Source organism: Paralichthys olivaceus, chromosome 2 (genome assembly GCF_024713975.1).
Source record: "Paralichthys olivaceus isolate ysfri-2021 chromosome 2, ASM2471397v2, whole genome shotgun sequence".
NCBI classification, from domain to species: domain Eukaryota; kingdom Metazoa; phylum Chordata; class Actinopteri; order Pleuronectiformes; family Paralichthyidae; genus Paralichthys; species Paralichthys olivaceus.
In genome coordinates this window covers 202,506-215,694 of record NC_091094.1, presented here as the reverse complement: position 1 = coordinate 215,694, position 13,189 = coordinate 202,506, and the positions used below count along the sequence as shown (strand labels likewise).

Below are 13,189 nucleotides of genomic sequence, written 5' to 3'. Positions count from 1 at the left end.
CATGAACCAGCTTCATGTATGAAACCTGTTCAGATGCATCCCTGGAGTTTTTGTTTTGTCTTCCTCTTTGTCTTTGAGCTGTGGTGCATCTTTCACCTGCTGCCGACTCATATTCTCAGTTTTAACATTTAGAGACTCTGTCACATCCTGTCTCTGTCTTCTCATCTGTTCTGTCATCCCTCTCTTCTCTGAGCGAAGTTCAGGGATAACTTGTTTGTTTACCTACACTAAAGTCCGACATGTGGATTGAAGACAGACACGGTCCCACTATGACGCCAGCTGTCTGTCTCAGTATTTACATCCCTCAGTCAATACCTCACAATCATATTCGTTCATGTTCAAGTGAGGAAGATGTTGAGCTGTGCAGGAAATATGAAGATCCTGTCTGTCAGGAGAAAAAACTTCTCTCTGAGGTTTCTTCAGTATCACAGTGATCACAGTCAGTCCAGCTGCTTTTACTTTGAAAGAACAGGAGCTGATCACAGTCAGTCCAGCTGCTTTTATTTTGAAAGAACAGGAGCAGATCACAGTCAGTCCAGCTGCTTTTATTTTGAAAGAACAGGAGCTGATCACAGTCAGTCCAGCTGCTTTTCGGTCAATCAAATGTTAGAAATACTGAACAATCATTTAAATTTCTGATTCCTCCAGAAAGAAAAACACACTTAACTTCTCACCTGCTGCCGTTTATTTCACGTTAACTTTACGTTTGATGTCTTTAAACTGTTACACAACATTTTTGCGGGTTACCCATCGTGCTACCACGGTTACATGACATGGTGCAGGCCGTGTATTTGTAAAAAATGAGTTTTCTCAAAATATATGAAACACAAACAAAACCACAACACAAGTGAACATGTGATGTCACCACATGTGACGTGAATGAACATGTGGTTGACATGCTCAGAGAATCATGTGACTTCAGTTTCCCTCATTATTAAAGTATCTGGTGTCATCACAACAACAGACGTGTGGACACGTCCTCTCAGGTTCAACCAGCTGGGGTCACGTACCGTCCGGAATGAGACGGGATAATGTACGAGGCGTTTACTACGAGAAAAATAAAAATACAACTGATGATTGGAATTAACCAGAAGCACAGATACTGAATGAAAGGAGGTCTGGATGGGATGAGCAGGAGGAGGAGGAGCAAGAGGAGCAGGAGGAAACATTGTTTTAACCAAACAACAAAACCAAAGTTCTCCTCAGTGACAAGATGAGATGAGATAAAATCAGACCAGACTAAATAGTGATAGGCACTGAAAGAGGAAGCATGAGAATGTTGGCGTGTGTGTGTGTGTGTGTGTTTGTGTGTGAGAGTGTGAGATATTTTGTGACATATAAAAGTCATTGGAACTTGTTGTTTTCGTTTCCATGTGCTGGTTTTTTCCCATGATACTGTTTAAATTGGTAATTAAGCCCAGTGGGAGGGGCTGAATGTATAAAAGGGCAGCTTCAAGCCCTTGTCAAGGTTAGGGTCCGAGTACGAGTAGGAGTAGGAGTAGGAGTCTGAGTCCGAGTACGAGTTTGAGTCTGAGTCCGAGTACGAGTACGAGTCCGAGTCTGAGTCCGCTTACAGAGGAGGTTTTTCTGTTTTGATTTAAAATGATCTGTTTTTATATTTTTGTAAATATTTCCGTGCACCTTGGGAAGCCTTCTGTAAACACAATGAAAACAACACAATCTTCTGTAAACACAATGAAAACAACACAATCTTCTGTAAACACAATGAAAACAACACAATCTTCTGTAAACACAATGAAAACAACACAATTTTCCGACTACACCTGTGTTTTCATATCTTTTTAAGGAGTTTTTAAGAGAACCTGCACAAAGACCAGATCAAACCAGATCAGATCAAACCAGATCAGATCAAACCTGATCAGATCAAACCAGACCAGATCAGATCAAACCTGATCAGATCAAACCAGACCAGATCAGATCAAACCTGATCAGATCAAACCAGATCAAACATGATCAGATCAGATCAGACCTGATCAGATCAGACCTGATCAGATCAAACCTGATCAGATCAAACCAGACCAGATCAGATCAAACCAGATCAAACCTGATCAGATCAGATCAAACCTGATCAGATCAAACCTGATCAGATCAAACCAGACCAGATCAGATCAAACCAGATCAAACCAGATCAAACCAGACCAGATCAGATCAAACCAGACCAGATCAGATCAAACCTGATCAGATCAAACCAGATCAAACATGATCAGATCAGATCAGACCTGATCAGATCAGACCTGATCAGATCAGACCAGATCAAACCAGATCAAACCAGATCAGATCAGATCAAACCTGATCAGATCAAACCAGACCAGATCAGATCAAACCTGATCAGATCAAACCAGACCAGATCAAACCAGACCAGATCAGATCAAACCTGATCAGGTCAAACCAGATCAAACCAGATCAAACCAGACCAGATCAGATCAAACCTGATCAGATCAAACCAGATCAAACCTGATCAGATCAAACCAGATCAAACATGATCAGATCAGATCAGACCAGATCAAACCAGATCAAACCAGATCAGATCAAACCTGATCAGATCAAACCTGATCAGATCAAACCTGATCAGATCAAACCAGACCAGATCAGATCAAACCAGATCAAACCAGATCAAACCAGACCAGATCAGATCAGATCAAACCTGATCAGATCAAACCAGATCAAACCAGATCAAACCAGACCAGACCAGATCAAACCAGATCAGATCAAACCAGACCAGATGAGACCAGACTTTGGACATTAAATGAAGATGACGAGACAGAAAAGCATCAGGATGATGAAGCAGCAGCTTCAGTCCGTGTGTGAAGATGAAACCTCATCATGACAAAGAACCATTTTCTAGATGAAGCTTTAATCTCATATCATCACATGAACACTTTGATCCTGCTGCAGCTTTGAAGAGATAATCCAACGTTTCTCTGTTCCTGTGTTTGACAACACAAAACTCTACACAGTGCACAAGCTTCAGTGCACGTGAGGAGCTCTCACCGAGGCTAATGCTAAGCTAACAGTGGCCTGTGTGTGTGTGAGGGAGAGAGCGAGAGAGAGAGAGAGAGAGAGAGAGAGCGAGCAGCCTGACGACTCTCCTCCGTCCAGGTAAGTTGGTTTCATCTGAGGCTCAGATCTTTAATAAATGTAGAAACCATCAGACGTGACCACCTCAGATGCCTCCTCACTGTGAACATGAGTGTGTGAGTGCGATAGCAGCAGGTCAGGGAGCCACGGCGTGTTTCAGAGGATTTATTAAACCAGCAGGATGTGCCCTCATCAGGTGAGATCTGTAGCTTGAACAACATCACACAGAGTTTCTGTTGGTTTGACTCACGTTGATCTGCAGCGACTCCGTCCACTGTCCGATGACTCTGTAGCCCCGCCCCGTCACGTTGCTCCACTGGTACTGGAACAGGTCATAGCGCCCGGGAGCATCACCGTTACGATTAAAGGTCACTGCCGTACCAGCACTTCCTGTGAACGACAAACAGTGAAGAGGCTAAATTCATTCTGCAACACACACACACACACCATCCATGTGCAACACTTCCTCTATGAGAAGGGGACTGTGGGGTTCAGTGACAAAGACACTTCAGCATGAGGACAAGGGAAGACTGGGATCGAACCGCCGACCTTCTGGTTCTGACCCCTGAGCCCCAAAACAACAGTTTCAGTTGTTACATCGGTTTCTAGGTTTGTCCATCAGGAGGCTCAGGTGTCATGTGTGACAGCAGGAAGTGTTTTGGATGAGCAGCAGTGTGAAGTGTGTTATCGACAATGACGGAGGAACAGCAGCAGACCTCAGATCTGTCTTCACCCATTGAAAGGACTGTTTCTGCAGAACTTAACATCCAGTATGAACCAGCTGACACAGTGCGATGGTGCAGCTCACGTGTCCTCCTTGTGCTTTGTCCTCGAGTCCTCCAAGCTTCTGTCCAAAATACTCCGCACACAGTGCATGATGATGGTGTGATCGCTGTCCTCGTCCTTTCTGAATGATTTCCTCCTTCCAGCAGACCCCCCCCACAGGTCCAGACTTCTTCAGCTCAGCCTCTGATGAGGGGGAGGAGGCAGAGAGGAAAGTGTTCCTGTGCAGTGTTCATTCAGCTGCAGACTCACGATCACCAGGCAGCAGTGTGTGTGTGTGTGTGTGTGTGTGTGTGTGTGTGTGAATCTGAATGTCTGGAAAACGTCCTCTGTCCTTAACAACAGGAATCAAACTACCAGAGAAATGTTATGTGTGTCACACGTGAGGGTCATCTCCCAGGACACAAGGACAATATATGAACATTGATGCTAAATAAACTGTTGGGATTATTTTAATATTACACAACTCACAGTTTCATCATCATCAACAAACAAAAAGATTAATGACAACACGTAAAACCAAAGTTCTCCACTGACAGAAGGATTCAGCTGCGTCAGACTCTGATTGGTCGACTGTGACGTTGCATCACAGATCATTGATCATGTTCACAATTAACTGAACGGCAACGTCATGCTACGTGTGTGTGTGTGTGTGTGGGGGGGGGGGTATCTAGTTGTGACTTCTCTGACTGTTTGTACTGACGGAGCAGCTGACAGACTTTATGAACAAACACTCATTCTGGGTAAAAAATAAACATAATCAGTTTTCACGTTGTGTCTTTAACAGATTTCGATTAAAAAAAACACTGACGTCCTGTAAATGTCACACACAAAGATTTGAAAGAGCTCCGAGCCGATGACAGTCGCTCTTCTCTCTGTTTGGAGTCAAGCGGCGACTCCCTGCGATCAATACCGAGTTAATAGCAGCCAGAGGCAACAGCAGCCTCTTCATATCAAATGGATTCAGTTTCTCAGTCAATCTTTGTTTCAGGAGAGAAACTGGAGAAAAAATCTTCTGTCTCTGGAAGAAACCGGGATCTGTTTTATTTTTATGGAAATAGATTTTTAATCAAATATGACGTTTAAACCATGAGTCAGCAGATCATTGCATGTTTCAGCACATTTCAGGTTTTCAGATGATAAAGAAAATCTTCTGTCTGCTGCTTTAAAACCATGAAACTATGTCGACAATGGAGGTAGAACTGCTAACGTCTCATTATGATGATATAAATCACCACAATAATTCATGTGTTAAACATGATGCACGTTTCATATTCAAGAAGCAGAAGTTTCACCTTCACCTGCAGAGAAGAAACTTTTAATGAGCTTTTAGAGGACGTCAGCGTTCTGCAGCTTCAAGAACATCACATGAAAAACATCAGAACTCTTTCAACCAGCGGCTCTGAGGACGAACGCTCGACATCCAGTTCATCAACATGAAGTTAGAGAAGAAAGAAAACACAGCGACGTCAGCTCAGATCCACCAATCGGTTTGTGAGCGATGTTTTGGCGCCCGACATTTTGTCGATGTCAGTGGATCCTAATTTACTAAATGAACATCAGACGTATTGAAGAAGAAACTAGAGCCTGAGACCATCGTCACGTCGCCTCGTCCAATCAGATTTGTAGCAGGTTTAAATATCTACATGAACCAGTGACGCTTCCAGCCAATCAGAACGCAGGGTTGGGTGAAGGTGGTTTGAAGAGACGGAAACAACAGCAACGCTACAGCTGTCAGATCACAAGCTCCACTTTTATTTGATTTGATGATTTGCATTTAAAATGTTTACCATCTCACGGGATCGTTTTCATTTGCTGCTATGTTTAAAGTCTATACTTAAATCATCACATGTTTTTATCACATGACGAACATCACACTGGAGTCACACACAGACGACAAAGCTTCAGAGGAGAAGGTGAAGAGATGTTATTACAGTGATCAGCTGCTGCTCACGTTATTAAATCAGATGCTGAGACGATATTTCAATAAAGTCACTTTCATCAGTGAGTTCATTACTAATTGAATCAAGAGATCAGATACTGCTCATTGATTCACTTTTAAATAACCAGGAGTTTAATCTCACTGCTTTGATTTGATTCACTTTTTATCTCCTGGTTTTTATTGTTTCTGTTTTTATGGATCAACAACAAACTGCTGTGTGAGGAACATGACAGGCACATGTATGTGAGGAACACATGAGGAACATGTTAAGAACATGTTCAGCTGCAGCTATGTGTTTTAGTTCCTCACAGACTCGTTGCTTCCAGAATCATTTTGACCTAAATTCAGTTGGTGTTTTATGTCCTCAGCTGCAGACTGAGGCTCCTCCATGTTCGGAACTAATTAATCATTAATGATCATTAACACATGAACATTCATCATGTTCGGTCATGTACAGTCCGTGTTTGAGAGCCGTGTCCAAACAGTTCACACCTGGAGACCACATGCATGAAGCATGATGAAGAACATGATGGACGGTGACACTGATGTGATTTCATGATCTCTGGAACATTCTCTGACCTTCACAAACAGGCGTGTTGCGTGTTGTTGTATGATCAGATGTCACGTCGGACTCACCATTGAAGCTGACGCTGCGGATGTACCTGAGCAGCTTCTTGCCTCCAGCCAGGTCCATCTCCGGACAGATGCCGGAGTTTTCTGGACACAGGTCTCTCTGCATGTTGTGGAGGGCGTGGGCCACGGCGTACACGGCATCGATCACAAACTGCACCTTCCCTTCCTGCTCGTACTTGGAGTCCATGCCGATACGTTCCTGACCTGAGGAGACGGAGACAACGGGGACCCAGTGTTTCCACAGTGATGTGTTGTGCTTCTAATTCACTGTCTCAGCTTTTTCTCTTTTCGCAAATCTTTATATAAAATATAGATTTTTATACTGACTGCTCCAAACCGGTGGTTTATCTGCCGACTGCGTCGTTACTGGAGGATTCCAGCAGAGGGCAGACCGCAGAACTCAGACTTGACAAAGACTGATCCTCGAAACGTCACTGGAGGAAATCAACATCTGGCTAATTTTATAAAGACGGAAACATTCTCGATCACTCATTCGTATGTTGTTACGTCTGAATCAGACACGACAACAGCAAGTTTACGCTCTTGGTTTCTCTTCATCTCACTTTCAGGTAACGATGAGTCATCAACGTTCACTGAGCTGAGTCATGATTCTGTGTCTTTATGAAATGTCTTCATCAATAATCATTCAGCAGTGAAATCATTAAATATAAAATAACACATAAAGTAGAATTACCATGGCAGAACCTTTCTCTTCAGGTAAAATCTAGAACGTTCTGTTTGTGTTCTTTGCTCGGAGCCAACTTCAACGTTCAGAAAAGAAAAAACATCTGTTAAATGTATTTGAATCAAATCAGACGACAATAAATCATCTGTTGAACATTGTTGTTCCACTGAACTTTATTTTCTTTATGTCCGTTAACAACAAAGTTTCTATGTTGATCACAATGTTATTTATGAGCTCAACTCATCACAGCGATTTCAACCACGAGGTGGAACTGTGACAGGAAGTGTCTTCACCACCGGTAGTCGAGTCATGTGACTGATAAGAACCAATCAGAAGAGAACGTGGGCGTCATCGTTTATTAAAGTCTCAGTTTGTGTTCAGACTAAAACACAAACCAGAGTTTCTAACAAGTGTAACCATAGCAACAGGGATGAGTTCAAACACGTGAGTGAGGGCGGAGCCTGGGAGGCCTCACGTCTCTTTGTTGTTTTCAGCCCATGAACGAGCTCCTGTGAGAAAGTTTGTTTTTCCGAGTCACTCTGACTTTCAGAATAAAGCTCCAGTGTGTGTCTGTCTGTGTGTGTGTGTGTGTTTGTGTGTGTGTGTGTGTTTGTGTGTCTGTCTGTGTGTGTGTGTGTGTGTGTGTTTGTCTTTCTCTGTGTGTGTCTGTGTGTGTCTGTCTGTGTGTGTCTGTGTGTGTCTGTGTGTGTCTGTCTGTCTGTGTGTGTGTGTGTTTGTGTGTCTGTCTGTGTGTGTGTGTGTGTGTATTTGTCTTTCTCTGTGTGTGTCTGTGTGTGTCTGTCTGTGTGTGTCTGTGTGTGTCTGTGTGTGTATATCTGTTCAGTGTCAGGTTTTTGTTTTTCCTCCATCAGCATCTGTCACAGAGCGACACAGCTTTTCCCAGCATGCAGCAGGAGAGGTGCAGCAGGGTGGAGAGGTCCAACACACACATTCAGACTCACACATACATGTCTGACATGTCTCTGAGCAAACATACAGACTGAACACGTGTCCCTGCAGTTACAGACATTCATCGTGTGTGTGACGTCAGCATCTGGAGTTTTTATAAAGTTGAAGAATCAAAGATTTGTGGCTCCAGATGAACGTCAGCAGCTTTTCCTCTTTTCATTTCTCATGCTTTCATTTCATGTGTCCTGATCAAAGGGGTAAACTCACTGACCTGTGCACTTCCTGCTGCTCTCGTCCCTCTTGGACGAGCTCATCAGTTTGCAGTTGAAGTTTTCCTCCCAGTATTCAGCGAACCACACGTTCCTCCTGTTGTTCTCCAGCGTCCTCGACGTGAAGTAGGCGTCGAAGCCTGAGGCAGCGAACACAACACAGAGTTCATTAGGTTCTATCACAGATCAGCTGAAAAGGTTCAAACATCACGTCAACCTGCTGCTGTCGTAATAATATGTTTCAATGATACGTTTCAATAATAATATGTTACAATAATAATACGTTTCAATAATAATATGTTACAATAATAATACGTTTCAATAATAATATGTTACAATAATAATATGTTACAATAATAATATGTTACAATAATAATGTTTCAATAATAATATGTTACAATAATAATACGTTTCAATAATAATATGTTTCAATAATAATATGTTACAATAATAATACGTTTCAATAATAATATGTTACAATAATAATATGTTACAATAATAATGTTTCAATAATATTATGTTACAATAATAATACGTTTCAATAATAATATGTTACAATAATAATATGTTTCAATAATAATATGTTTCAATAATAATATGTTACAATAATAATGTTTCAATAATAATATGTTACAATAATAATATGTTTCAATAATAATACGTTTCAATAATAATATGTTACAATTATAATATGTTTCAATAATATGTTACAATAATAATATGTTTCAATAATATGTTACAATAATAATATGTTTCAATAAGAATATGTTACAATATTATGTTTCAATAATAATATGTTTCATTAATATGTTTCAATAATAATATGTTTCATTAATATGTTTCAATAATAATGTTTCAATAATAATATGTTACAATAATAATACGTTTCAATAATAATATGTTACAATAATAATATGTTTCAATAATAATATGTTACAATAATAATACGTTTCAATAATAATATGTTACAATAATAATGTTTCAATAATAATATGTTACAATAATAATACGTTTCAATAATAATATGTTACAATAATAATATGTTTCAATAATAATATGTTACAATAATAATACGTTTCAATAATAATATGTTACAATAATAATGTTTCAATAATAATATGTTACAATAATAATACGTTTCAATAATAATATGTTACAATAATAATGTTTCAATAATAATATGTTACAATAATAATACGTTTCAATAATAATATGTTACAATAATAATACGTTTCAATAATAATATGTTACAATAATAATATGTTTCAATAATAATATGTTTCAATAAGAATATGTTACAATATTATGTTTCAATAATAATATGTTTCAATAATATGTTACAATAATAACTTGTTTCATTAATATGTTTCAATAATAACATGTTTCAATAATAATATGTTACAGTTCATGTCCCTGTTAACATTAACATTGAGCTTTTGAAGTGATTTGTGATAAAAAACATATAAATATAAGATATCAGATGAACGGACATGTAAACATGACGCCTCTGATAACATGATATAAAAACAGGCTGAGGCCTCATGATTGACAGCTGCCACTGACACAGGTGGAGGGGACCTCGATAACCTCACTAACATGAAAATACGATTGTTGGTTGAAGATCTTTGTATTTGACGACTCCACAGGTCAAAGGTCACGATAGAGGAGTCGGACCTCTGCTGACAGACTCTTTTCAAAAAACAGTTCTCATCAAATGGATCATAAAATGAATTTATTTCTCTGTTGACCTCATCACTTCATCTTCTCCAGAGTCAGAAGCTCTCAGCTCTTTATCTGAAGAAGTGACCTTCAGCATGCTCTCAGTGTCTCATCCTGATCTGATGTCCTTCGCCAACACCGAATCATATCAGGATAAAATTAGAATCTTGACCTCGAGAAGATGAAGCGATGGGGGGAGGGTGGGCGTGTTTTCAGAGGTTAAAGGCAGAAAAAGAAGAAAAGAAGATGACAAGAGAATAAAAGTTATCAATGAACTGTGAATTTATAATTCAATCAGGGACGCCTTCAGCCCAGAGGCATTCTGGGAGAAAAGATACTGAGCCTGGAGACACACACAGACACACACAGACACACACAGACACACACAGACACACACACTACCTAACCCTGCACTAATAATGATGATCAGCTTTACAAACTGTGATAAGTGACGCTGACACAGCTTTACAAAATAAAACCTCAGGCTGTGAAGTAATAACAACAAATCATTGTTGTGTCAAACTCTGCTTCATAAACTTCAGCATCTGACCCTGAAAGTCTCTGACTCTGCTCTGTGCAGTGTTTCACTGAGCGAGCGTCATCTTTATGGCGGCGGTAAAATCCCCACAACATGTCCACACTTCTCTCAGAACAGAAAACTCTTCTTGTTTCTGCTTTTGTCGTTTTATACGTTTTCCTGGTGACACGGCCGTGGATCTAAACAAACAGAACCAACGTCGCAGCTGAGACTGGAGCCAGGCTTCAACTCTACTGAACAAAATGAAAAGTTAGTGCCGAGGGCCCGAGCGAGAGCCACAGCTGCTGCTGGGGCCACAGCCAGTAAACAGCAAAAATTAATTAGCAGCTCTTATTTAGCTGCGCCTTGAGTGGAGAAAACAATTGGCAAGAGTGGTTAGTGGCTTTAACTAAGATGAGACTAATCCTTCATTTGAAAAGAAAAGTGGGTTCACACAGATTCACCTGCAGCTTTTAAATCAACAGACGCAGCAGCGTCGAACACGAAGACACAATTTAAATCCAAAGATTTTCGACCTTTTCCTCTTCCTCCCCCTGACTGTATCAAAAATGTTCTTCTGTCGCCATCATGGCCTTGAAAGTGTCAACACGTCCTCAAACTACCCACAAGTCATTGCAGTGTAGGAAGAAGAAGCGAGGGATGTTTTCAGGACAGAGGAGGAAAAGAGAGGAAGAAAAAAAATAAGGAAATAAAGAGCAGGAGAAGACAAACACTTTGGAGTCGGAGGAAGGACGCTCGGCGTGATCAGCGTCAGCGTCTCCTCCTCGCGTCTCTTTGCCGTTTGTCAGATTAATGTTGGCTCTCACACCACGGCCTCAACAATCCAGTGTGACGGGCTGCCAGAGAGCATCGCGCCGAACGAGCGAATTCACTCCAGGAAACACACACCGCTGCACACAGGCCTGCAGGGGGACCACGGACAACACGTTAGCTCCGACTGTGACGGACATTTTCCACCATTATCTGTAATTATCTGACATTTCATCAGCTCAACAACAATGTTAGGACATGTTCAGTTTCTCTGTGGTTTGCTCTGTAACTGCAGCCCCCCCCTCAGAGCTCCATCCTGTTGCATCACTTCCTGTAGCAGCTTCACTTTGCAGTTATTTTGCATCAAGACGTGAACGTTCAGAATCTTCAACAGAAAACAACAGATTCACATCACAAGCTGCCGCCAGACCACAATCACTCATCACACGAAGCAAGTGAGTGTGGACACCCCAGCCCGTTGTGACCTGTTCCGTCACGTTGATCTCTCGGGTTTGGACACAAAATCGCAGCTTGAGACACGTTCAGATGGGACCTCGAAACCACAGCTCCACTCCACGACTGATTGTAAATGGTTCATCACCACAAGATGGCAGCGTTTGTATCTGAAATGTTTTAGCTTCATTTCTTGAGGAAGTGGAGACGAGTCGTCGTCTTTATTTACAGTCTGTGGTCGGGTCCAGCCGCGAGGAGCTAACGGAGACGCTAACGCTGCTGCAGCTCAGTTGTCAAACATGGATCACACGTGTTGTGTTCATGAGTGTGACTCCCTCACTGTCTGTCTCTCTTACTGTCACAGCTCAGGCAGCGTTCAGATTAAACTCATCCATCACAGATGTGGACTGGAGGCAGTGACGGAGACGCTTCAGAGTTCACAGGAAAATCTCATTGGGAAACATCAGTATCATATAAAACGAGTTTCTTCTATATGTTTCTCTGTAAACTGGTTCATGGTTCATTCTCCTGAGGGGGTTTATATGAGATTACTGGAGATACATGAGTCCGTCCCACTGTGACACTGACAATCATATCAAAAGTGATGGATGGAGCAAAATAACATTTCTCTGTTCTTACGTGATGTGACATGTTTCCTTTAAAACTGAATGTGTGTAAACTGAGTGTTCTGATCGTGTTCTGCCTCCTCATGTGGGCAGGACGTCTCTTTGACTTCCACGTCCTCCGAGGCAGCACTGCAGCTCCGAGAGGATGGGGGGGAGGCGAGGGGGAGCTGTTGTCGTCTCTGCAGTTGGTTGCTTAGCTACAGAAAAAACAAGGAGCAGTGAAGAAGCGCTTCATTCATAACCTCCATTCAAACAGAAAGACTACTACCCCCCAACTGACAACACGTCAGACGCCGTCTACAAACCAATCAGAGTCAAGTATAGGTAGACGACGCCCACGTAGGTGATGACGGCAGGAACAGGTACGTGTGTCAGACTCAATTCTTTAACCTCTAAATTACAACAGATCCGATGAAACTATGAACAAACTGAAGCTTCAGATCAGAAAACGTCAAAAACAAAACCCTGGAGTTTCAAACACTCTGCCAGGTGTTGCCATAGCAACAGTGACCTTTCAAACTAAAATACACCGTGTTTTCAGACATGAGGATCAGGTCTGGATCAGGTCTGGATCAGGTCTGGATCAGGTCTGGATCAGGACTGGATCACCACAAACTCTCTTCACATCTTTGTCTGTGTGAGAAACTCTGACATGTTTGTAACACATGTCCAGGAGGAGGCGCTCTAACCACCGGAGACTCAGTGATACTATTTCATGTGGAAACATGAATCCAGTGAGAGTCAGTGATAAATCACGCGTGTTGGTTCGATCATGTGACTGAT

The 13,189-nt window shown here is 41.4% G+C and overlaps 1 protein-coding gene across 6 annotated transcripts in view; it reads right to left on the bottom strand.

The window, feature by feature from the left end:
- The window catches only part of grm7 (glutamate metabotropic receptor 7), a 113,872-nt gene that overhangs the window by 28,541 nt on the left and 72,142 nt on the right, over positions 1–13,189 (bottom strand). For 4 of the 6 annotated variants that reach the window (XM_069531078.1, XM_069531077.1, XM_069531086.1 and 1 more), the window contains exons 5-7: positions 8,323–8,460; positions 6,461–6,661; positions 3,350–3,489 (exon numbers count right to left, since the gene is read on the bottom strand). In XM_069531078.1, the coding sequence (XP_069387179.1) occupies positions 3,350–3,489; positions 6,461–6,661; positions 8,323–8,460 (479 nt within the window). Of the gene's footprint in view, positions 1–662; positions 1,048–3,349; positions 3,490–6,460; positions 6,662–8,322; positions 8,461–13,189 lie in introns of those variants that run through there. The other 2 variants (XM_069531107.1, XM_069531092.1) reach the window with 2 other exon arrangements.